This window comes from Dendrobates tinctorius, unplaced genomic scaffold (assembly GCF_039654945.1).
Source record: "Dendrobates tinctorius isolate UK_male_01 unplaced genomic scaffold, ASM3965494v1 ptg000115l, whole genome shotgun sequence".
Taxonomy (NCBI): Eukaryota; Metazoa; Chordata; class Amphibia; order Anura; family Dendrobatidae; genus Dendrobates; species Dendrobates tinctorius.
In genome coordinates, this window is record NW_027361783.1 from 2898023 (window position 1) to 2921552 (window position 23530).

Below are 23530 nucleotides of genomic sequence, written 5' to 3' on the forward strand. Positions count from 1 at the left end.
TAATCTGGGCCCGAGCTTCGAGGTCCTCCCAGCGGCCCACAAGGAGAGAACAGATTTCCTCCCAGAGTCGTCGGGTAACTATCAGGTCAGCGTGGCGGCGGTCAGCCATATTCCAGAGCGGCTCCCTTTCTCTGACGAGATCGATGAGGCGGTCCACATCAATCCCTCCATCCTCACCGTCAGAGTCGGGAGCACGCTGTGAAGGCTGTTAAAGAAAAAGACAAAAATAACATAATTAGCCTCCACAAAAGAAATGAAATAAAAAGTGCAAAAAAAAAAGCAAAAATATTTATACTTACACGCTGGTGACCGCCGCGTTGCTGTCGCCGACGACCCTGGGAGGCACTGCGAGGACCTCTTGGCCGAGCACCAGATTGGGAAGACTAGAGAAGAAAACAAAAAATGTTATGTCTTTGGATGTAGGCATTTGTTTGCTGTGTGTGGTCTGCAGAACATTGTTTTCTATGTGTTGTGTGTAGTGTGATGTTGTGTTTCTGCGTTTGATGCAAAAAACTTACCAATTGTGAGCCCACTCCAGTTGTCTGTCCACCCCTTCCTTCTTCTTCTGGGAGCTCCTCTTCATCTTGTGAATCCTGTTTTGAAATAAAAGGCAATGAATAGACATATATTACAGAGATGATGGATTTTGGAAATAAAAACTTACCGTCAAACGCTGACGATGCGAGGAAGGGCTCCCAGAAGAAGATGTGCTGTCCTGTTGATGGCCAGACTCCATGGCTGTGGGTATTGCTGCTGCTGTTGCTGCTGCCAGTGATGCCATTTCTGCTGCTGCTGCTGCATCTCTTTGGCGGCTGTTGAATAAAGAGAAACAAAGGGCCAATGAATATCTTGATATTCCATGGCCCTAGTTTGGAGGAATGGGGGATTTGATAATTACCGTCTCTCATCTGCTGCTGGACTCCCCTCCTCAGCATGTTCCATTTGCTGCTCCATTTGGGGTGGTGGTGGTGCTGATGGTGCTGCAGTGGTCTCCTGCCTTCTCCTGCTGCGCTTGGTTGCTTTCTTGGGTGGCATGTTGGGTGTGGCTGTGGGTCCCACTGTCTTGCTTTTATATATGTCTTGTGGGCAGAGCTACTGAGCATGCTCAGACCAAAAAAAACGGATCCGGCGCATTGCGGCGCTCATAGGCTTTCATTGTGTGAAAAAGCCGGACGCGCCGGATCCGGCGTGTCCGGCTTTTTCGCCGGAGACAAAAAACGTTACAGTAGACGTTTTTTCCAGACGCCGGATCGCGACACATTGCCGGATCCGGCGAAAACTGGATGAAACGCATGGCCATCCGGGGCGATCCGGCGCGATCAGGCGCAAATGCAAGTCAATGGGGGGGAAACCGGATCCAGCATTGCATTACGCCGGATCCGGTTTCTGTCAAAAGCGCCGGATCGCGCCTGACGGCGAAAACCTGATGTGTGAAAGAGGCCTTATATTCGTTTCATTAGATTTGGGTCAGACCCCCGAACAAGAGGCAAGAAAGGAAAGAGACCACCAGAAGTTTTCCTAGGCTGTGCTGCCCTCTAGCGTCAGAACACCGGCCTCACACTAGCGTCATCCTCAGAATGAAATCAGCGTGAGCGCGTGTGTGGGCGGGGCAAGTTGCTTTTCCGGCCCCACCCACTCCTTGTGACTGTGACGCTATGAGGAAAAACAGTCCCGCTCGCTGGTAGCTGGATGTTGCATTGTGGCGCTGGAAGTCGCACAGTTTGGCGCTTGTCCCCTGTCGCAGCAGCATGTTTGAGAACCTGAGGGAACGGCTGCTGACTGTGCAGCAGGACCTGACCAGCGGGTAAAGCTGTGCCGTGTGGCTGAGCGCTGATATGGGACGTCCCGGGGCATGCCGGGAGCAGTGATGAGAGTGGTGATAGTTACCGTTCTGCTGCAGTGACTGGTTTCGGCAGTGTGCTGCCTCTGTGACTGATGACAAGCTGAGGGGGGGGGGGGTCTCACAGGGTGACAAGCTGAGGGGGGGGGGTCTCACAGGGTGACATGCTGAGGGGGGGGTCTCACAGGGTGACAAGCTGAGGGGGGGTCTCACAGGGTGACAAGCTGAGGGGGGGGGGTCTCACAGGGTGACAAGCTGAGGGGGGGTCTCTCAGGGTGACAAGCTGAGGGGGGGTCTCACAGGGTGACAAGCTGAGGGGGATATCGCACTGATAAGCTGAGGGTGGTCTCACAGGGTGACAAGCTGGGGGCTATCACAGTGTGACAAGTTTAGGGGGGTCTCACAGGGTGACAAGCTGAGGGGAGGTCTCACAGGGTGACAAGTTGACGGGGGGGTCTCACAGGGTGACAAGTTGACGGGGGGGTCTCACAGGGTGACAAGTTGAGGGGGGCTCTCACAGGGTGACAAGCTGAGGGGGGGGGTCTCACAGGGTGACAAGCTGAGGGGGGGTCTCTCAGGGTGACAAGCTGAGGGGGGGTCTCACAGGGTGACAAGCTGAGGGGGATATCGCACTGATAAGCTGAGGGTGGTCTCACAGGGTGACAAGCTGGGGGCTATCACAGTGTGACAAGTTTAGGGGGGTCTCACAGGGTGACAAGCTGAGGGGAGGTCTCACAGGGTGACAAGTTGACGGGGGGGTCTCACAGGGTGACAAGTTGACGGGGGGTCTCACAGGGTGACAAGCTGAGGGGGGTCTCACAGGGTGACAAGTTGACGGGGGGGTCTCACAGGGTGACAAGCTGAGGGGGGTCTCACAGGGTGACAAGTTGAAGGGGGGGTCTCAGGGTGACAAGCTGAGGGGGGTCTCACAGGGTGACAAGTTGAAGGGGGGGTCTCACAGGGTGACAAGCTGAGGGGGGGGTCTCACAGGGTGAGAGTTACAAGCTGAGGGGGGTATCACAGGGTGACAAGCTGAGGGGGGGTATCACAGGGTGACAAGCTGAGGGGGGGTATCACAGGGTGACAAGCTGAGGGGGGGTATCACAGGGTGACAAGCTGAGGGGGGTATCACAGGGTGACAAGCTGAGGGGGGTATCACTGGGTGACAAGCTGGGGGGTATCACGGTGACAGGCTGGGGGGGTCTCTCAGGGTGACAAGCTGGGGGTCTCTCAGGGTGACAAGCTGGGGGTCTCTCAGGGTGACAAGCTGAGGGGGGTCTCAGGGTGACAAGCTGAGGGTAGGTCTCACAGGGTGACAAGCTGAGGGGGATATCGCACTGATAAGCTGAGGGGGGGTCTCACAGGGTGACAAGCTGGGGGCTATCACAGTGTGACAAGTTTAGGGGGGTCTCACAGGGTGACAAGTTGGAGGGGGGCTCTCACAGGGTGACAAGTTGGAGGGGGGCTCTCACAGGGTGACAAGTTGGAGGGGGGCTCTCACAGGGTGACAAGTTGAATGGGGGTCTCACAGGGTGACAAGTTGAAGGGGGGGTCTCAGGGTGACAAGCTGAGGGGGGTCTCACAGGGTGACAAGTTGAAGGGGGGGTCTCACAGGGTGACAAGCTGAGGGTGGGTCTCACAGGGTGACAAGCTGAGGGGAGGTCTCACAGGGTGACAAGCTGAGGGGAGGTCTCGCAGGGTGACAAGCTGGGGCGGTGTCTCACAGGGTGACAATCTGAGGGGGTATTGCAGAGTCTTTTACTTCTTTTTTCTAGCTTTATGGAAAACCCTTTTGAAGCTAGGTCTCCAAGCCAGTTTTCCATACACGATAATGCGGATTTGTATTGCTGTACTATGCACAGTGTGAGCTTTTGGGAGCGTGTACCCATGTGTACACGCCGTGTGTGTATATGCACTGTCCCCATATGCACATGCCATTCTGTATTTGCACAGTGTCGTGTTTCTGCAATTCATGATTACATTGTTGTTGCTTTCTAATTTGCAGTAATCGACGACGAGCCATTCACCAAGTGCTGGAAAGCATGGCTACTCTATCATTTTTTACTTTTGGCATGCTTCAGTAGTCTCCATAGGTTTGCTACATACAGGCGATGATCAGACTGCCTCTATGTAGCAGAATTCCTGACTTGCTATGAGCACCGACCACCTGGTGACGCTCATGGCAATCCAGCACTGACAACCATATAGGTCTCCAGGAGACCTCTGGTTGCCATGCCAACCCACCGGTGACCCACGAGCAAGTGACAGGGGTCACCGGTAGGCCGAAATCTGGCCTAATGGCCAGAAGCACGATTTAAATGCCGCTGTCAGGCTGTGTGCCCACGATGCGATTTTCAAGCGTTTTTGCTGCGATTTTCGGCTCAAACGCTGCGAAAACGTTTAAAAATCTTGTACAGAACGCCCCCATGCATTCCTATGGCACTCCGCACATGCTGTGCTAATGCTAAGCTTTTTTCCGCGGCGGAATCGCATCGCGGAAAAAATCACAGCATGCTCATTCTTTTGTGCGGAATCGCAAAGAATTGCCGCGATTCCGCACCCATAGGAATGCATGAGAATTGCTTACTTCCCGCATGTGGCTATGCCCACCATGCGCGAAGTTAAGCGTCTCGGGTGCGGTTGGTACCCACTGTGTGGAGGAGAGGAGACTGTCCTCCAGGCCCTGCGTACCATACCCCTGTAAAAAAAAAAAAATACAAAATAAAAAATCAGGGTATATTTACCTTCCGACGTCCCGCGCTGCCATCCCGGGCCTCAGCGTTCCCAGTAATGCCTTGCGGCAAGGTCTTGTGATGACGTAGTCTCGCGTGACTCTAGTGGTCTCGTGAGATCGTTATAGCAATGCAAGACCAACAGCATCGCTGGGAACGGGAGCGTCGCTGAGACTGAGCGGGACGTCGGAAGGTAAATATACCCCGATTTATTTATTTATTTTTTTTTTTAATTATTTTTTACATTCTTTCTTTTACTATTGATGCCGCATAGGCGGCCTCAATAGAAAAAACCTGGTCACACTTGTCAAACACTATGTTTGACGAGTGTGACCAACCTGTCAATCACATTCCAAGCGATGCTTCAAATCGCTTGGAAAGTGCTTGAATATCGCACGCAAAAATCGCAGCAAAATCGCGAACATAATCTCAGTAAAAAACGCGCGATTTCTGGGAAGGAGTCCGGTTTTCAGTGTCCGGATTTAAACGCAACGCGGGCACATAGCCTCAGAGTTTGACAGTGGCATTTAATGGGTTAATAGCCGCGGATGGATCGCATTTCCACCCATGGCTGTTCCGGGTACATGTCAGCTGTTCGAAACAGCTGACGTGTCCCAGGAAAGATGTGGGCTCACCGCCGGAGCCCACATCAAAGGGAGGGAGTCCAACATTGGCGTAAATTTATGCCCGATGTTGGAAGAGAGTTAAAGGGAATGTTTCCCCAGGTTTTACCAGTTAATCTGAGATCAGCTTGATGTAGGGACAGAGATTCTGATGCCAGCAATGTATTACTGGGCTGCTTGTAGTTTTGATAAAATCACTACTTTACGTGCTGCAGATCTATCTACAAGTTCTGTAAGGGTGTGTGCACACGTTGCGGATTCTACTGTTGGTCCGCAGCAGATTCTGTTGCGGTGTACAGTACCATGTTATCCAATGTAAAACAAAAAACGCTGTGCACATGCTGCGCAAAAATCCGCAGTATAAACGCTGAGGGTTCATTTCGCAGCATGTCAATTGTTTGTGCGGATTCCGCAGCGTTTTACATATGCTCCATTATCGGAATACGCAGGTGTGAAAAGACAGGCGAAATCCTCACAAAATCTGCAGAAAATCAACAGTAATCTGCACTAAATCCGCATGTAAAACGCAGGTCATTTTATCTATGGATTTAGGAAAATCCATGCGGAAAAATCTGCAGGGTAATCCGCAACCTGTGCACATACCCTAAATGCTAAGCACTGTATAACCTCACCCACACCACTGGTTGGCAATAGTAATGAGCGAACGTGCTCTGATAAAGTGTTATCCGAGCACGCTCAGGTGCTAACAGTATCTTCAGTGTGCTTGAAAAATGTTTGAGTCTCTGCGGCTGCATGTCTCAACGCTGTTCGACAACCACAACACGTGCAGGGATTGACTGTTTGTTAGGCAATCCAAGCATGTGTTGCAGCAAGACACGCTGGCACAGGGACTCAAACATATTTTTCAAGCACACCGAAGACACTTGGCCAGCACCCGAGCATGCTTCGATAATGCCTTATCCGAGCACATTCACTCATTACTAATTGTCAGCTTTCTGTGTACACTCTGTATAGGCAGAAAGCTGCTAATCAGTGGTGAGGGTGGGATTGTATTGAGCTCATGAATGTGGAGGACTACCTGGCAGCAGGTTTATTAGTCCACTAGGGATAATCTCCTGCTGATTAAAATAGTGATTTTATCAAAACTAGAGCAAACATCCCAGTAAGTGACACATCGCTGGAATTAGGGTCTTTGCTCCTAGATTATACTGAGCTCCGATTATGTGTCAAAAACCTGATGACAGATTCCCTTTAATACATTTTTCAGCTCATTTTTTCCCTGTTTAACACTTTTCAGAAGTAACTAGCATAGTGGAAAGTTCACATTTTAAAGGATGAATATGCCTTGCTTCATAATTTGTGACTTTTCAATTCCACCAACAGGGACACAAGCTGACTAATATATCCCTGCATACCCATGTATAATAATTAGTCTTTCCAAAGGATTGTCTATTGTACAAGCCTTTACGCTGTGGATGCAAATTTTCCTTTTTTAATACTGCTGTCTTTGCACTTGGAATTCTCCATCCCAGTCATTTGGCTATTAAGTCTGGTCATTTCTTCTTTATTAGATAAAGGCTCGTTATGTTGCAGGTTACATGTCAGTCACATGATCTAGGTCAATCATATGACCTGTTCTGGTACAATGGCTGCTGTGTACTTGCATATGAATACTTGCCTTTGTAATCTAATCTCTCTCTTGCCAATTACCAGCCACTTGTACTGATAATTGAGTTACCTTTGCACCCTTATATATATATAAGTAAAGTGTATTCCCATATATCTGAGCACCTTTGAAACTGCTACAGAAATCCCATGGCTCACAGTTCATATAGTTCTGAGGCTGACAGCAATCTAGCTGCTCCCCTGCAGTGCATGTCCACTGTCTTAACACCAGAATCCAAAATTCAGTGCTGATTAATTCACGTCTTCGCATTTTTTCGTGGTTGAACTGAATTCTTTGATGTTGCAAAGCTCCAGATCCCCTGCTATTTTCCAAGGGGAAAAATCTATGTGGGCCCTAAAGACCAAGCATTTTTTCGTCAACAACTGTGATTTTTTTTTTTTTTTTGTCTTTGAAGCACCACTGCAGAGTTTTTTGATGTTTTGTTCAGTGCTGGAGTTGCTCTTTAAATGTAAGCCTTCTGACCCCGGTTGCACAATCTCCATCACCTTTTACCGATCCCGCAGCGCCATCTTATGCCATGATCTCTGGTCAGAAGTTGCGTCACAAGACGTAAGTCTATGAGCGTCAGAACGAGTCTCTCAAAGAGATGTATTGAAAAGTGGCCTCCAGCGTGCCCCATGAAACTCTGGAGCTGTCGGCAGGTCACTTTTTGCCGACAGGAGCTGGAAAATGATGAAGGTGATGGCTGGTGAGTATAAGACAGGGGAATAATATTTAAAGCATAACTCCAGTGGTGCAATAAAAAAAAAAAATGCTGGGGTGGTTCTATAACTGTACCATTGTAGAGTGTATGTATAATTTATACATTTTTTTTTTTTTTTCAAAGGAGGACTAGGGAAAAAAACAGCAATTCTGCAGCATTTACAGTGGGGGAAATAAGTATTTGTTCCCTTGCTGATTTTGTAAGTTTGCCCACTGACAAAGTCATCAACGGTCTATAATTTTAAGGGTAGGATAATTTTAACATTGAGAGATAGAATATCAAAAATAAAATCCAGAAAATTACATTTTATAAATTATATAAATATATTTACATTTTGCAGTGAGATATAAGTACTTGATCCCTCTGGCAAACAAGACTTAATACTTGGTGGCAAAACTCTTGTTGGCAAGCACAGCAGTCAGATGTTTTTTGTAGTTGATGATGAGGTTTGCGCACATGTCAGGAGGAATTTTGGTCCACTCCTCTTTGAAGATCACCTCTAAATCATTAAGATTATGAGGCTGTCGCTTGGCAATTCGGAGCTTCAACTCCCTCTATAAGTTTTCTATTGGATTAAGGTCTGGAGACTGGCTAGGCCACTCCATGACCTTAATGTGCTTCTTTTTAAGCCACTCCTTTGTTGCCTTGGCTGTATGTTTTGGGTCATTGTCTTGCAGGAAGACCCATTTTTAATGGATGGAAGGAAGGAGGTTGTTACTCAGGATTTTACGGTACATGGCTTCATTCATTCTCCCATTGATGCGGTAAAGTAGTCCTGTGCCATTAGCAGAGAAACACCCCCAAAATATAGTGTTCCCACCTCCATGCTTGACAGTGGCGACGGTGTTCTTTGGGTCATAGGCAGAATTTCTCTTCCTCCAAACACGGCAAATTGAGTTAATACAAAGACCTCAATTTCTGTCTCATCTGACCACAGCACATTCTCCCAATCACTCACAGAATCATCCAGGTGTTCATTGGCAAATTTCAGATGGACCTGCACATGTGTCTTCTTGATAGTCCGAGAAAAAAATTGTACTCGGAAACCAAATTTGCAAATGAAGACATATAAACTTTATTTAGACACATACATATAAAAAGTTAAAAAAGACAAGATCTTAAAAAGTGTGAAACCACAAAATTGGCACCATTAGGCTAGTTTCACATTAGCGTTTACGGCCGCCGCTAAGCCCCGCCCCTTGCCGCACCTCCGCTGGTAGCTCCGCCTACGGACCCATGACGCTGCATGCGTCCTGCGTCCCCTATCTTTAGCACTGGGGACGCAGGCCGTGCGCAGGTATGCGTTTGGCGGCACATGCGTCCTTTTGACGCTGCGCCGAGCGCACCAAATTGCAACCTGTTGCGTTTGGCGCTGGTTGGCGCAGCGTCAAAAGGACGCATGCTCCGCCAAACGCATACCTGCGCACGGCCTGCGTCCCCAGTGCTAAAGATCGGGGACGCATGCAGCGTCATGCGTCTGTAGGCGGAGCTACCGGCGGAGGCGGGGCTTAGCACCGGCCGTGCGCAGCCCGACGTTGCGGCCGTAAACGCTAATGTGAAACTAGCCTTACCCACAAAAAAGCCATGAGGAGGCTGCACACACAATAGACATCCAGCAAATGCTATCCTTGAGCTAATATCTAAAGCCTCATAGTGGCATAATGTACATGCATCAACAGCATACCGCTAGTGCATAAATAAACAAAGAAAGTTGCAAATAAGTGTTACCTCCTGTGGGTGATGGTGTCAGTCCCAATGCACGTTTCGGCAAACACGCCTTCTTCTGGGGGTAGAAGAAGGCGTGTTTGCCGAAACGTTCGTTGGTGACTATGTAAGACAGCTGTCTTTAATGCAGATAACAAGTTGATTAGGAGCATCTAACTGGTCTATAGGAGCCAGAACTCTAAGGGTATGTGCACACGCTGCGGATTCTGCTGCGTTTCCGCAGCGGTTTTGGCCGCTGCGGACCCGCAGCAGTTTTAGCTGCGGTGTACAGTACCATTCATTTGAATGGAAATCAAAAAACGCTGTGCCGACGTTGCGGAAAAATCCGCGCGGATTTGCTGCGGTTTTGAAACCGCAGAAAGAATTGACATGTCAATTCTTTCTGCGGAATCCGCTGCGGGTTCCTATCTCCACCATTGTGGAGATAGTGAATCCGCAGGCAAAACACCCTTAGGTCCTGTTTCACTTAGCGACACACCAGCGATCCCGACAACGATACGACCTGGTAGGGATCGCTGGTGCGTCGCTAAATGATCGTTAGTAAGCTGCCAAACAGGCAGATCTCTTCAGCGACGCAGCAACGATCTGGCGATCAAACAAAGAGATGCATGCTGGCCAGCGGGACGCCGACGACGAAAAAATGGCCCAGGATATTCCTGCGCGATCAGCGATATCCAGCAGGGGGGCCGGTCACATGTAGCGAGTTCGCAGGTGAGATCGCTGTTGCGTCACAAAATCGGTGACGCATTAGCGATCTCGCTATGTGAGACGGGGCCTTTAGGGTATGTGCACACGCTGCGGATTCTGCTGTGGATTCTGCTGCGAATCCGGCCCTGCGAATCCGCAGACAATGTACAGTACAATGTTAGCCAATGGGATTTCAAATCCGCAGTGCACATGCTGCGGTTTTAAATCCGCAGCATGTCAATTCTTTCTGCGGATTCCGCAGTGGTTTGACACCTGTTCCATTGTCTAGGTGTCAAACCGCAGGGGAAAACCGCTGGCAAATCCGCAGGTCATTTTACCTGCAAATCCGCGCGGAAAACTCCGCAGGTGAATCCGCAGCATGTGCACTCACCCTTAATGGTTGGTAGGGAATCAAATACTTATTTCTCACTGCAAAGTGCAAATAAATTTGTGATTTATACAATGTGATTTTCTGAATATTATTTTTGATATTCTATCTCTCAATGTTAAAATTAACCCACCCTTAAAATTATAGACTGTTCATGTCTGTCAGTGTGCAAACTTACAAAATCAGCATGGGATCAAATAACTATTTCCCCCACTGTATATTTTTTAATTTTTTTGACTCTTTGAAGTATTTTCAGTTTTTTTTTTAATTTTTTGGTAGCAGCAGATGAACACGAAAATATTTACGTGTTTTATATCTGGCGTCATTATGTATGTGGTGTTATCAGTTCTATGTAGTTTCTTTTTCAAATAACATCTGCAGACATGTATGTATTAGGACATTTCTGTAAAATCATTTTAGGAAGTTTTTAGAGAATTCGGTAGCTTCAATATGAACCAGTTCTTTCTGTGTAACTTATTTTTCGGTTACAGATCACTGTGGAAAATGATGATTTCATATCATGGCAGCAGAGCAAATATTGGTTGTCTGGGTCAAGAACTTCCTCAAGAGCATTTATTTTCATAGACTTCTATTTTCTCGTTGTGCTGTTTGCTCAAGCTATTCACCATCCATATTCATATTTTCCATTGTATAATAAATGTTTCACCACTGCGGCAACAATAACCGTAACCTCATAGAAAACTACCAAAAGCATGACTTCTTCACATGATTTTTTTTCACTATTTATTTTTCCTCCTTAAAGAGCAGAATACATCTGCTGATATCTAGCATCACACATTTATTGGATTCTCTGTAGTTTACAGGTATATACCGGATTGTCTCCCTATTTTAAAGCTTATTTATTTTATGTTTTTAATTGCAGGTTAAAAAGTTTAGGTGATAAATCGAGAGAAGTGAAGATCAAAAAGCAGCACAGGTACAAAGAACAATGCATACTTTTCTTTAGCACTTGTTTTCATCATTTCGTTAAAGGAGTTGTCCGCTACTGGATTATCCCTAATTAGTTTTAAAGGAGAGAAAGAGCTGAACAAAGGTAGACAATACTCGCAGACTATCAGCGCCTTCTCTCCTTTTTGCTATCTAGCTATAGGGAAAGAAGAAAAATCGTAATGGCTGCTACAATTGGCTATTAGCTTGTATTGAGCTAGATAGGAAGAAATAAGAATATAATATTTCTATTACAGGGAGCTTTACTTATACACTACTGTTCCATCTTTATCCATTTAGTGTGTTTGATTTTTTTTCCTAGTTAGCCTTTTTATAGATGTAAAATAAATTTTATTATACATTGAAGTCTGATTTGAGAGGAGTGTCTTACATCGTTGCTAGCAGTGAAGAACCTCTGTCTAGGATTTTAGTTTTATTCCATTATCTCTAGCAATGATATGCCATAACATTATGATCAGTGGGAGTCCAAGCGCTCTTTTTAATAAAGTATCTTGAAGTTTTCCAACAATTTTTACACGAACATATTACCCACTTCAGGTAAACACAGAAAATTAAGAACAACTGGGAAGTGGGGGAATGGGACAAATTAAGGAAAAGATTAAATTAAAAACAAATTCCCATTTTACAAAAAAAAAAGTCATCACCACTGTAATGTCTAGAAAGAAAACGTCTCCTATTGCAGTTTCTAGCCTTGCAATCATTATTATTGCTCATGGGGTAAACATGGATCATATCTCTCGTAATCCTCTTTATTAAATCAAGCCCAGTCTATATCTCACGAATTTCCTCGACGGGAGCCCTGGTTCACAGGGAGTCCAAGCTCTCTAGTAGTTCCTGTGAATCAAAGGAAAACAAAGGACTGCTCGTTGTCCAAGCAAATGCGCCCCTCATTGGGATATGTGATTTGCCCCCACTTGCTATAGCCGAAACACTTTTAAGGGCCTGTGCACATGTTGTAGACTTATTTTGTTTTTTTTTATTCAGAGATTTGTCATAAAACTTGAACCTGATGCCAGCAAAAAGAATGTGAGAATCTTGAAGTCTCATGCGCGTTGCTTATTTGTGACTTGCAAATTTAAATTTGTAGCATGGCGATTCTTTCAGCACTTTTGCAGTGTTTTTTTTCTCAAAGAAAGCAATGAGTAAAAGGGCTGCTATCAGTTCTTGCAGCAATTTTGATGAAAAAAGAACTCCTGCACAGCAGGATGTGAAGCCCACTTATTTTTGTGATTTCTTCCCCCCCCTCCCCCCCCCCCCAAGTTACCAAAATGTCCTGGTGTAACTCACATGAGCATGGATGCTACTATTAAGGGCCCGTTACACACAGCATTCTCGCTGGCGAGATCGCTGATTTTGTGACACATCAGCGAGATCGCTGTATGTGACATCCAGCAGCGATCTGCCCCCCCGCGGGGTATCGCTGGTCGTGCAGGATCGTGCTGGCCCGTTTTTTCAACGCTGGTCTTCCGCTGGACAGCGTGCATCTCTGCGTGTGGCAGCGGAGCCAGCGATGAGCTACGCTGCACGCTGGTTACCAACGTAAACATTGGGTTTCTAAGGGCCGGGGGGCCCTTAGAAACCCGATATTTACCCTAGATACCAGCGTGCACTGCAGGCAGGGCGGGAGGCGGAGGCAGAGCGGCGCACAAACCGGAGTAGCTCTGCTATCTGCTACTCCAGTCTGTCAGACCGGAGTAGCAGATAGCAGAGCTCCACCGGTCTGTCTGTGCCGCTCTGCCTCCACCTCCCACCCTGCCTGCAGTGCACGCTGGTATCTAGGGTAAACATCGGGTTTCTAAGGGCCCCGCGGCCCTTAGAAACCCGATGTTTACGTTGGTAACCAGCATGCTCGCTGGTCCTGATCGCTGGAGGGGCTGTCTGTGACAGCACACCAGCAATCAACTAACAATGTCCCAGCGATCCTATCCACGTCGGATCGTTGGTGGGATCGCTGGACATCATTATGTGTAACAGTACCCTTAGTATATTAGTATAGTTTAATTAAATTAGTGATCTCTGTTAAAGTATACAATGCATGACCAGCTCTGCCCTACCAATTCAGCATCCCCTGCTGTTTCTACATTTGCAATTGTTTTTCATGAACTCCTGTAACTTTTAAGGCCCCGTTACACATAACGATGTCCCATCCTACCAACAATCCGAAATGGATGGGATCGCTGGGACATCGTTAGGCTGATCACTTGTGAGCTGTCACATAGACAGCCCCTCCAGCGATCAGGTCCAGCGATCAAGCTGGTTTGTAATGTAAACATCGGGTATTCAGGAGCCGCGGCTCTTGGATACCCGCTGTTTACCTTGGAAACCGGCGTACATGCTGGTATCCAACGTAAACATCGGGTAACTAAGAGCCACACGGCTCCTGGATACCTGATGTTTACATTAGAAACCAGCGTCGCTGATCACTGGTCTCTCGCTGCCACACGCAGCGATGTGTGCTGGCCAGCGGGAGACCAGCGGTCAAAAAATGGCCCAGGACGATCGAGCACGATCAGCGATACCCAGCAGGGGGGCCAGTCGCTGATCCCCGTCACACACAGCGATCTCGCAGGCGAGATCGCTATGGCGTCACAAAATCAGCAATCTCGCTAGCGAGATCGCTGTCTGTGACGGGGCCTTTAGAGTGGAAGTAAAGATGATCTTTGGGATCCAGAAAAAGGCAACAAATAAGGCAGCATAACCTGTGTTTTATCTGCAGCTTTTTTTACTGCCAAGAGATAAGGTTTTGGCTGCAGAAAAAAACTTGGCAAAAAAAACAACTTGATCAGTTGAGAATTGACTGGCAGTCTTATGATCTGTTTGTGTATACATTTTGTATGAAGTATCATCTAGTTAATGTTTTCATTCTTACTTTATAGGCCCGTAGAACAATCTGTCAGGTTTCCAGCGGGTGTGGAGCTTCTTAGCAGGTAATTGCTTTACCAGCCTCTAATGACTTTAATGTGGCTTTAAAAATAAATGCAGTGGACTATAAAATCTATATAATTTAACGTAATTAAATAGTGTTCCAAACGTGGCACAACCCCAAAATACATTGGAGAGTGGCATGGGTATTGATCTCTGGACCTGAATGTCTGTTTAGATTTCTTTTCTTTATAAATGATCCACCTTTGGGGAGATGCCAGATAAAAGACCAAGCAGGCAGCCTCTGTCACAAATCTAAAAATGCAAACTATTTATTGTAGCTTATATAGCGCTATGGTAGTCCTCAGCACTTTACAGAATTCATCACTGTCCCCATTGTGGCTCATAATCCACATTCCAGTATGTCCCCTGAGTGTGGGAGGAAAACGGAGAAAACTCACACAAACATGGGGAGAACATTCAAACTCTTGCAGTTGTTTTCATTGGTGGGATTTGAACCCAGGATTCTAGCGCTACTAACCACTGAGAAACCAGCTATATACTTCAGTTTAATGATCATCTTAACATATAACTTAAAACCTCCTTTGTATAGTGCTGAAAAATGTAAAATGAATGTTTGTTTTTTTTATTACCATTTTACATGTGTTCTCAGTGGAAATTTGTATTTTAGAATGTTCTTGTTTTCACTTTGTAAAGAATAGCTACAGTAAGGAAGCCTTTTAAACACCCCCATCTCTGCAAGCGGATACTGGAGTGTTTGTCTGTCAAGTTAAAGAGATTGTCTGTCTGGGTTTTTAAGATTGATGGCCTATTCTTAAGGCTCCGTTACACATAACGATGTCCCAGGGATCCCACCAACGATCCGACATGATGGGATCGCTGGGACATCGTTAGGCTGATCGCTAGTGAGCTTTCACAAGACAGCCCCTCCAGCGATCAGGACCAGCGACGCTGGTTTCTAATATAAACATCGGGTATCTAAGAGCTGCACGACTCCTGGATACCCGATGTTTACCTTGGAAACCAGCGTGTACGCCGGTTTCCAAGGTAAACAGCGAATATCCAGGAGCCGCAGCTCCTGGATACCCGATGTTTCCATTAGAAACCAGCATCGCTGGTCTCTCGCTGCCACACGCGATGCGTGCTGGCCAGCGGGAGACCAGCGATCGGAAATCGGAAAATGGCCCAGACCGATCGAGGACGATCAGCGATAACCGGCAGGGGGGCCGGTCGCTGATCCCCGTCACACACAGCGATCTCGCTGGCGAGATCGCTGTGGTGTCACAAAATCAGCGCTCTCGCTAGCGAGATTGCTGTGTGTGACGGGGCCTTTAGGCTAGGTCATCAATGTCTGATCAGTAGGGGTGCAACACCCGACACCCCGCTGATCAGCTGTTTCCAGTGTTGGCAGCTCTTGTAACTGCTTCGTCGACTGTATTGTGGCCAAGGCCAGGTACTACACATCCGTCACCTATTAAAATTAATAAGGAGTGGATGTGCAGTACCCGGCTGCAGCCATAATTCTGGAGCTGTGCTGCTCCGTAACTGAGCAATTCTGTTCGCTGCCGACACCGGGAACAGCTGATTAGCGGGGTGACGGTTGTCACACCCCCCACCAATCAGATATTCATCACCTATCCTATGGATAGGCCATCAATGTTATAGTTCTGGACAAACCCTATACACTTTGTGTATTTTGAAGACAAGTACATTATCAGTATAAGAACTTGAACTTCATTATTCTCACTCACTGGCCGCATTAAAAATATCAATTAAGCAACTTAATGAATTTATCATATACGTTACATGTACAAAAGCTGCAGAATTTTGCCCTACTTGTAGTTAAAAAATTCAGCAAACTGGCCTTTTTACGGTAACACCCCCAACTCCCGAGGCACACTCATGGGTGGAGCTTAGCGGGAAAGGCGTTGCTAAACATTGCATGACAGATTCACTCTGTTTATGCCAGAAAGTAGTGTAAATTCTAGCAGAAATGTACTTCAGCTCACAACTAGAGTACGTTTTCTAAAACTGGCACACAGCTGGGAAAATGCAGGAAATTCAGATACATGATCTTCTGTGTACTTCTGGGAATAGAAAAAATGAATACATTAGAAAACTGTCATCATGAATAAATACCTTATTTGGCAAATCACACACTTTCTAGAGAGAATCACTATAGTTCAGACCTGGGCAAAGTGCCCGCTCACTGTGTCCATAGGTGCTAACTGCATTGGTGGAGGAGGGGCCTCCAGCCTCTTCCTCCACCAATCAGCGTGTGAAACAGCTGATGCGATGACGTCAATTCATTGCGTCAGCGGTATACTGCGGAGCGTCAGCGCACCGGAGACAGGGAGAGAAGCAGAGTGCCAGGGAATAGCACTGAGGTGAGTATGTGTTTTTTGTTTGTTTTTTTTTCTTTTCATGTGTGTGGGATGTTTGGGTGGGCATGGTGCTGCATATGGGGGTGACATGCTGGACATGGGGAGGCTATGAGGGTGATATGCTGCACATGGGGAGGCTATGAGGGCATCATGCTGCACTTGGGAGGCTATGAGGGTGTCATGCTGCGCATGGGGAGGCTATGGGGTGTCATGTTGCATTTAGGAAGGCTATTGGGGCCTCACACAGTATATGGGGAGGCTATGGGACCTCATGCAATGTGTATAGGGAGGCTGTGTGGGGCGCATGCAGTGTATATAGGGAGGCTGTGTGGGGCTCATGCTGTGTATATAGGGAGGCTGTGTGGGGCTCATGCTGTGTATATAGGGAGGCTGTGTGGGGCTCATGCTGTGTGTGTATATAGGGAAGCTGTGCTGTATGGGGCTCATGCAGTGTGTATATATAGGGAGGCTGAGCTGTGTGGAGCTCATGCAGTGTATATGGGGGTGTCTGATGTGGGGCTCATGCCGCACATGGGGGAAGAAGGTGTGGGGATCATGCCGCACATGGGGGAAGAAGGTGTGGGGATCATGCCGCACATGGGGGAAGAAGGTGTGGGGATCATGCCGCACATGGGGGAAGAAGGTGTGGGGATCATGCCGCATATGGGGGAGAAAGGTGTGGAGCTCATGCCACACATGGGGGAGGAAGGTGTGGGGATCATGCCGCATATGGGGGAGGCTGTCTAGCGATCATGCTGCATGTGGGGGAGGCTGTGTGGGGATCATGCCGCATAAGGGGGAACAAGGTGTGGGGATCATGAAATATGGGGGAGGAAGGTGTGGACTCTAGCCGCATGTGGGGGAGGAAGGTGTGGACTCTAGCCGCATGTGGGGGAGGAAGGTGTGGACTCTAGCCGCGTGTGGGGGAGGAAGGTGTGGACTCTAGCCGCGTGTGGGGGAGGAAGGTGTGGACTCTAGCCGCGTGTGGGGGAGGAAGGTGTGGACTCTAGCCGCGTGTGGGGGAGGAAGGTGTGGACTCTAGCCGCGTGTGGGGGAGGAAGGTGTGGACTCTAGCCGCGTGTGGGGGAGGAAGGTGTGGACTCTAGCCGCGTGTGGGGGAGGAAGGTGTGGACTCTAGCCGCGTGTGGGGGAGGAAGGTGTGGACTCTAGCCGCGTGTGGGGGAGGAAAGTGTGGACTCTAGCCGCGTGTGGGGGGGCTCATATGATATATAGGAGGATGTCTGCACACTTAATTTTGCTCAATATTAACCCCTTCCCGACCCATGACGCCTACGTCATGAAAAGCTGTGCCAATACGACCCATGACGCTTACGTAGGCGTCATGATATAAATCACCCTCCTGTGGGTCGGTTGATCGAGGGTCACTGAAAGGTCACCCGACCTGCAAACACAGGAGGCTTTGGCAGGGGGGGTGGCTTAGCCCCCAAATCGATCACTCTGGTTGTTTCACTTTTAACAGCCAATCAGAGCGATAGTAATTCATCATGAAATTTGATGAAATATTACAATCCAGCCTTGGCCGATGCTGCACTAGCATCGGACATGGCTGGAGACACTAATCTGACACCCCTCCACACACACACACACACACACACCGGCTCCTGGTATCCCTCCGTCCCAGATTATGGGCGCCGCCATCTTGGAAAATGGCGGGCACTTGTGCAGTGCGCCTGTCGGAATCTTCAACGCTGCAGATTCCTTCATTTATTTTGATCACTGTGAAAAACTCTCAGTGATCAAAATAAAAAAAAATAAATTAATCACCGCCCCCCCCGTTATCACCCCCATAGGCAGACACAAATAATAAAATAAAGAAAATATTTTTATTTTTCCGTTAGGGGTGGCATTGGGGTTAGGGTTGGCATTGGGGTTAGGGGTTGGTTTAGAGTTGGGGTTAGGGTTGTGGCTAGGGTTATGATTAGGGTTGGGATTAGGGTTAGGGGTGTGTTGGGGTTAGGGTTGGCGTTAGAATTGAGGGGTTTCCACTGTGTAGGCACATCACGGGGTCTCCAAACGCGTCATGGCGCCACCATTTATTCCAGCCAATTTTGCGTTCAAAAAAATCAAACAGTGCGCCCTCCATTCCGAGCCCTGATGTGTGCCCAAACAGTGGTTTACCCCCACATATGGGGTATCGGCGTACTCAGGACAAATTGCACAACAACGTTTGGGGTCCAATTTCTCCTGTTACCCTTGGGAAAATAAAAAATTGAGGGCAGAAATATCATTTTTGTGGAAAAAAAAAATGATTTTTTTATGGCTCTACGTTATAAACTTCTGTGAAGCACTAGGGGGTTCAAAGTGCTCAACACACATCTAGATAAGTTCCTTGGGGGGGTCTAGTTTCCAAAATGGGGTCACTTGTGGGGGAGCTCCAATGTTTAGGCACACAGGGGCTCTCCAAACGCGACATGGTGTCCACCAGTTCATTAAGGTCAAAATAGGCTGGGTCATGAAGGGGTTATGTGATACAACTTATACTAATATAATAATTATAATATATCGTTATTAATATTGAGTAGAATTAATTTTGGCCTATTGGTTCTGCCCTCCAAACAGTCACGGTCTCTCGGGAAAATTAATTGCCCACCCCTGCTATAGTCCGTTAGAATGGTCATTATTTTGCTACATTGATGTAATGTGCATTCAACTATAGTGTGAGCTTTAAGTGGGGGTGTCCACTACAGGATCCACTTGGGTCCTGTCCTTGTTAGTACAGGAGTAACGCTGGGGCACGACAGGGAGTGTAGGGGAATACTTTACATTAACACTGGTTTTCCCATGTCTCAGCTCCCCATGAGTGGATCGTCTCTCCAGCAGGATACGCCCTGATGCTGGAATGCTATATCTAATACCTAAGACCAAACCATTTTTTATTGAGCAAGCACTGGTTCACATGAGCACTATTTTGTAATGTTTTTGTGTGTTATGTCCTTTTAATGGTTCATTAAAGGTTATGTTTTAATTGACTTTATGTGGGATACTCTCTAGGCTGTGTGCTACATTGATGTAAACCTGTCCTAAAATGTTAACAGATCCATGTGCATCAGAAACTGCTGTCTATATGATCTAATGTTGGAGATGCCAAGGCTGCTGATGTAAGGGTACCGTTACACTTAGCGATGCACCAGCGATCCCGACAACGATATGGATCGCTGGTGCATCGCTAAGTGGTCGCTAGTGAGCTGCCACACAGGCAGATCTCACCAGCGACAAAGCAGGGGTCGGGGGTCGCTGCTTACCTGTCAGACGCGGCGATCCTGACGTCCTCCCGCCCGTGGCCACGCGTCGCTCGTCGGCGCCACAGGAAGCCCAGCAGGAAGTGGCCGACGAGAAATTATCCAGGACCTTCTCCTGCGACCTGCGATGAGCAGCGGGGGAGCCGATCGCAGGTAAGTATCAGACATAGCGATATCGCTAGCAATATCGCTGCTACGTCACAAAATCGGTGACGTTACAGCGATATTGCTAGCGATATCGCTATGTGTAACGGGGGCTTAAGATGAGGCTACTCACACTGCTTCCCCTGTCTTTATGAATGCCGAGTTGATGCTGTGACCTGAAGATAACCTGCACCATACGCTGGCAGCAGTGGCGCTTCTCTCTGCACATGCTCACAGCCCCCTGTCCTGTAACCACTTTAGGTTACTGTTAGTGTAAGAAGATGGTGGCAATTTTATCATACTATAGTGATTCCTCCTGGAAAAAAACACAAATGTGTTTTTTTTTTTTTGTTGTTGGTTTTTTTTTTTTTTTTTTTTTCATTGAAAGGTATTTTTTAATTTCTAATGATATTTATTTGTTTTTAAGTTAATTTATATTTCTGCTGTTGTTTTTTTTTATATTCCCGATAAACCTTCCAAATGAATTAGTCACTATTTCACTACATTGATGAAGTTTGGCTTATGAAACGTGTTTTGATAGCTTGAAGGACTCTCTAATGACGGATTACAATTGAATATTGGTCACCGATAAATACTCCTAATTATTAATGAAGTGAGACAGGTCTGCAGTCTAGTGACTGTGCTTGTCAGAACACAAGGATCAGATAACACATGGTTTGAGGTATTATTATGTGCAGTTATGCATTGAAATGCATAGTGGCTGTACATGACACCACCTGCCTTTTTGAGATCTAATATCAGCACTGTGATGTTCTGAGTTCTCTCCTAGACTTCTTCTAATAAGCTTCTGCAGTATATCCAATGTTTGTTAATTCTACTTGTATGAGGAGTTTAACAACTCTAGAACTTCTCTAAGTATATAGTGATTACTTTCATATTTTCCATTGTAGATATGAGGACTCATGGGCTGCATTGCACAAAGGTGCAAAAGAATGTGCTAAAGCAGGAGAGGTAAATATTACTAATATTACTAATATGGGTCACAGAGGCAGGAACCAGCTGCTGCGGCTAACTCCTGTGCCTGCTGCTAAAGACAAATGAATCTTAGCTACATTCCACGTCCATGGGTGTGAAGGGAAATGAATATTAATTTCTCTTTAATAGCATCCTGGTATGATTTGACCCCCATCCCCGGTCCTGGTATGCATAGCCCCATCCTTATCCCGGTATGCATGGCCCTATCAGAAAACATTAAAAAAAACAAAAACATTACACTTACCTTCCTGGGCTCCCTCTCAGCATCTTGTTCCAATGCCGGCAGCTGCTTTATGCTTGTAAGCAGCACAGGGACATCACGTGCTGCTTGTAAGGCAAGGGCAGCTGCCGGAATACTCACTGCTCTGCCCGCCGGGACTGTGTGCGCGGAGACCAGTGAGTATTCATTGCTCTGTAATAGCGAGCACAGTGTCAGTCGGAGCCTTCCTGGAGCTGTTGGCGGTCACATGTGCTGCTACTAAAGGGTGTGAATATTCACCGCATTTCACGCTCATGGGAGTGGAATGCGGTGAATATTCATTTCTCTTAAGTAGACAGTTTCTGACAGCAGCATTTACTATGCACCAGCGGGGGGGAACATCATTCCCTGCGCCCTCTGCACACCTGTGATGTATTTGCCGGACAGCAATGGGTTGCATTGATAGCCGGGGTATGCCTGTCATTACGATACTGCAGTGGAAACCTGCGTTTATCATCATGATTTTAGCTATATGTAGCAGTTCTGAAGCCCTGTTATGTATACCACAAACGATCAGACAATCGCAACTTCAATTCCCCTAAGCTGGCTATTTAGTAAAGTAGAAAGTAAAAAAATAAAACAGTAAAAAAAAAAAAAAAAATACAAGAGTTCAAATTTTTTTGCCCCATTAACCCCTTTCTGACATCCGATCCCTTCCAGGTGCCCTGGGCCCGTATGCCCAAGGACTGGATAGTACGTAATACGGGGGGAGCGCAGCTGATCGCGGCCGGGTGTCAGCTGATTATCACAGCTGACACCCGGCACTATGTGCTAGGAGCGGTCACGGACTGCTCCCGGCACATTAACCCCTGGCACACTGCGATCAAACATGATCGCAGTGTACCTAGGGCATAGGGAAGAATCGCGCAGGGAGGAGGCTCCCTGCGTGCTTCCCTGAGGCCCTTGGAACAACGCGATGTTCCGAGGGACTCCTCCCTGCAGGCCCCCGGATCCAAGATTGCCGCGGGGGCCTTCAGGTTCCTGCAAGAAGACGGCTTTCTCAGTGCAAAAACAATGCTTTATCATCATACCACCAATCAAAAAGTGGAATAACAAGCGATCAAAAAGACTGATATAAATAACCATGGTACCGCTGAAAACGTAATCTTGTCCCGCAAAAAACGAGCTGCCATACCAGCGTCATCAGCGAAAATATAAAAAAGTTATAGCTCGCAGAATAAAGCGATAATTATTTTTTATATAAAATAGTTTTTATTGTATAAAAGCGTCAAAACATAAAAAAAGATATAAATGAGATACCGCTGTAATCGTACTGACTCGAAGAATAAAACCGCTTTATCAATTTTACCACACGCAGAACGGTGTAATCGCCCCCCCCCCAAAAGAAATTCATGAAATGCTGGTTTTTGTTCATTCTGCATCCCAAAAATCGGAATAAAAAGCGATCAAAAAATGTCACGTGCCCGAAAATGGTACCAATAAAAACATCACCTCGTCCCGCAAAAAATAAGACCTCACATGACTCTGGGTCAAAATATGGAAAAATTATAGCTCTCAAAATGTGGTGATGCAAAAACTATTTTTTGCAATAAAAAGCATCTTTTAGGCCGGTTTCACATTAGCGCTTTTTAAGCGCACGCACGGCCGGGGGTAGCTCCGCCCCCGAGCCGGCTCTCTGCCCGGCGTGCCCGCCCCTTGCTTGTAGCGCCGCCTACTAGCGGACAGCGGCGCCTGCGATCGGCGCACCCTATCTTTAGCATAGGGTGCGCAGATCGTGCGCAGGCCGTGCGCTAGTTGCGCTTTGACCTGCGCTGCGCACTTTTGACGGTGCGCCGTGCACGCCAAAATCCGAAAAGTTTGATTTTGGCGCGCACGGCGCACCGTCAAAAGTGCGCAGCGCAGGTCAAAGCGCAACTAGCGCACGGCCTGCGCACGATCTGCGCACCCTATGCTAAAGATAGGGTGCGCCGATCGCAGGCGCCGCTGTCCGCTAGTAGGCGGCGCTACAAGCAAGGGGCGGGCACGCCGGGCAGAGAGCCGGCTCGGGGGCGGAGCTACCCCCGGCCGTGCGTGCGCTTAAAAAGCGCTAATGTGAAACCGGCCTTAGCGTATGACAGCTGCCAAACATAAAAACCCGCAATAAATAGTAAATCAAACCCCCCTTTATCACCCCTTTAGTTACGGAAAAATAATAAAATAAAAAAGTGTTTATTTCCATTTTCCCGTTGGGGCTAGGGTTGGGATTAGGGTTAGGACTGAGATTAGGGTTAGGGGTGTGTTGGGGTTAGGGTTGGAGTTAGAATTGGGGGGTTTCCACTGTTTAGGCTC

General features: G+C 47.3%; 1 protein-coding gene across 3 annotated transcripts in view; it reads left to right on the plus strand.

Moving 5' to 3' along the window:
- Positions 1–1603: 1603 nt before the first annotated feature.
- The window catches only part of DTNBP1 (dystrobrevin binding protein 1), a 175856-nt gene continuing 153929 nt past the window's right edge, over positions 1604–23530 (plus strand). Inside the window, exons 1-4 of one of the 3 annotated variants that reach the window (XM_073589948.1) lie at positions 1604–1804; positions 11230–11283; positions 14192–14242; positions 20898–20958. In XM_073589948.1, coding sequence (XP_073446049.1) covers positions 1749–1804; positions 11230–11283; positions 14192–14242; positions 20898–20958 — 222 coding nt within the window. In that variant the 5' untranslated portion in view covers positions 1604–1748. The remainder of the gene's footprint in view (positions 1805–11229; positions 11284–14191; positions 14243–20897; positions 20959–23530) is intronic. The other 2 variants (XM_073589947.1, XM_073589949.1) reach the window with 2 other exon arrangements.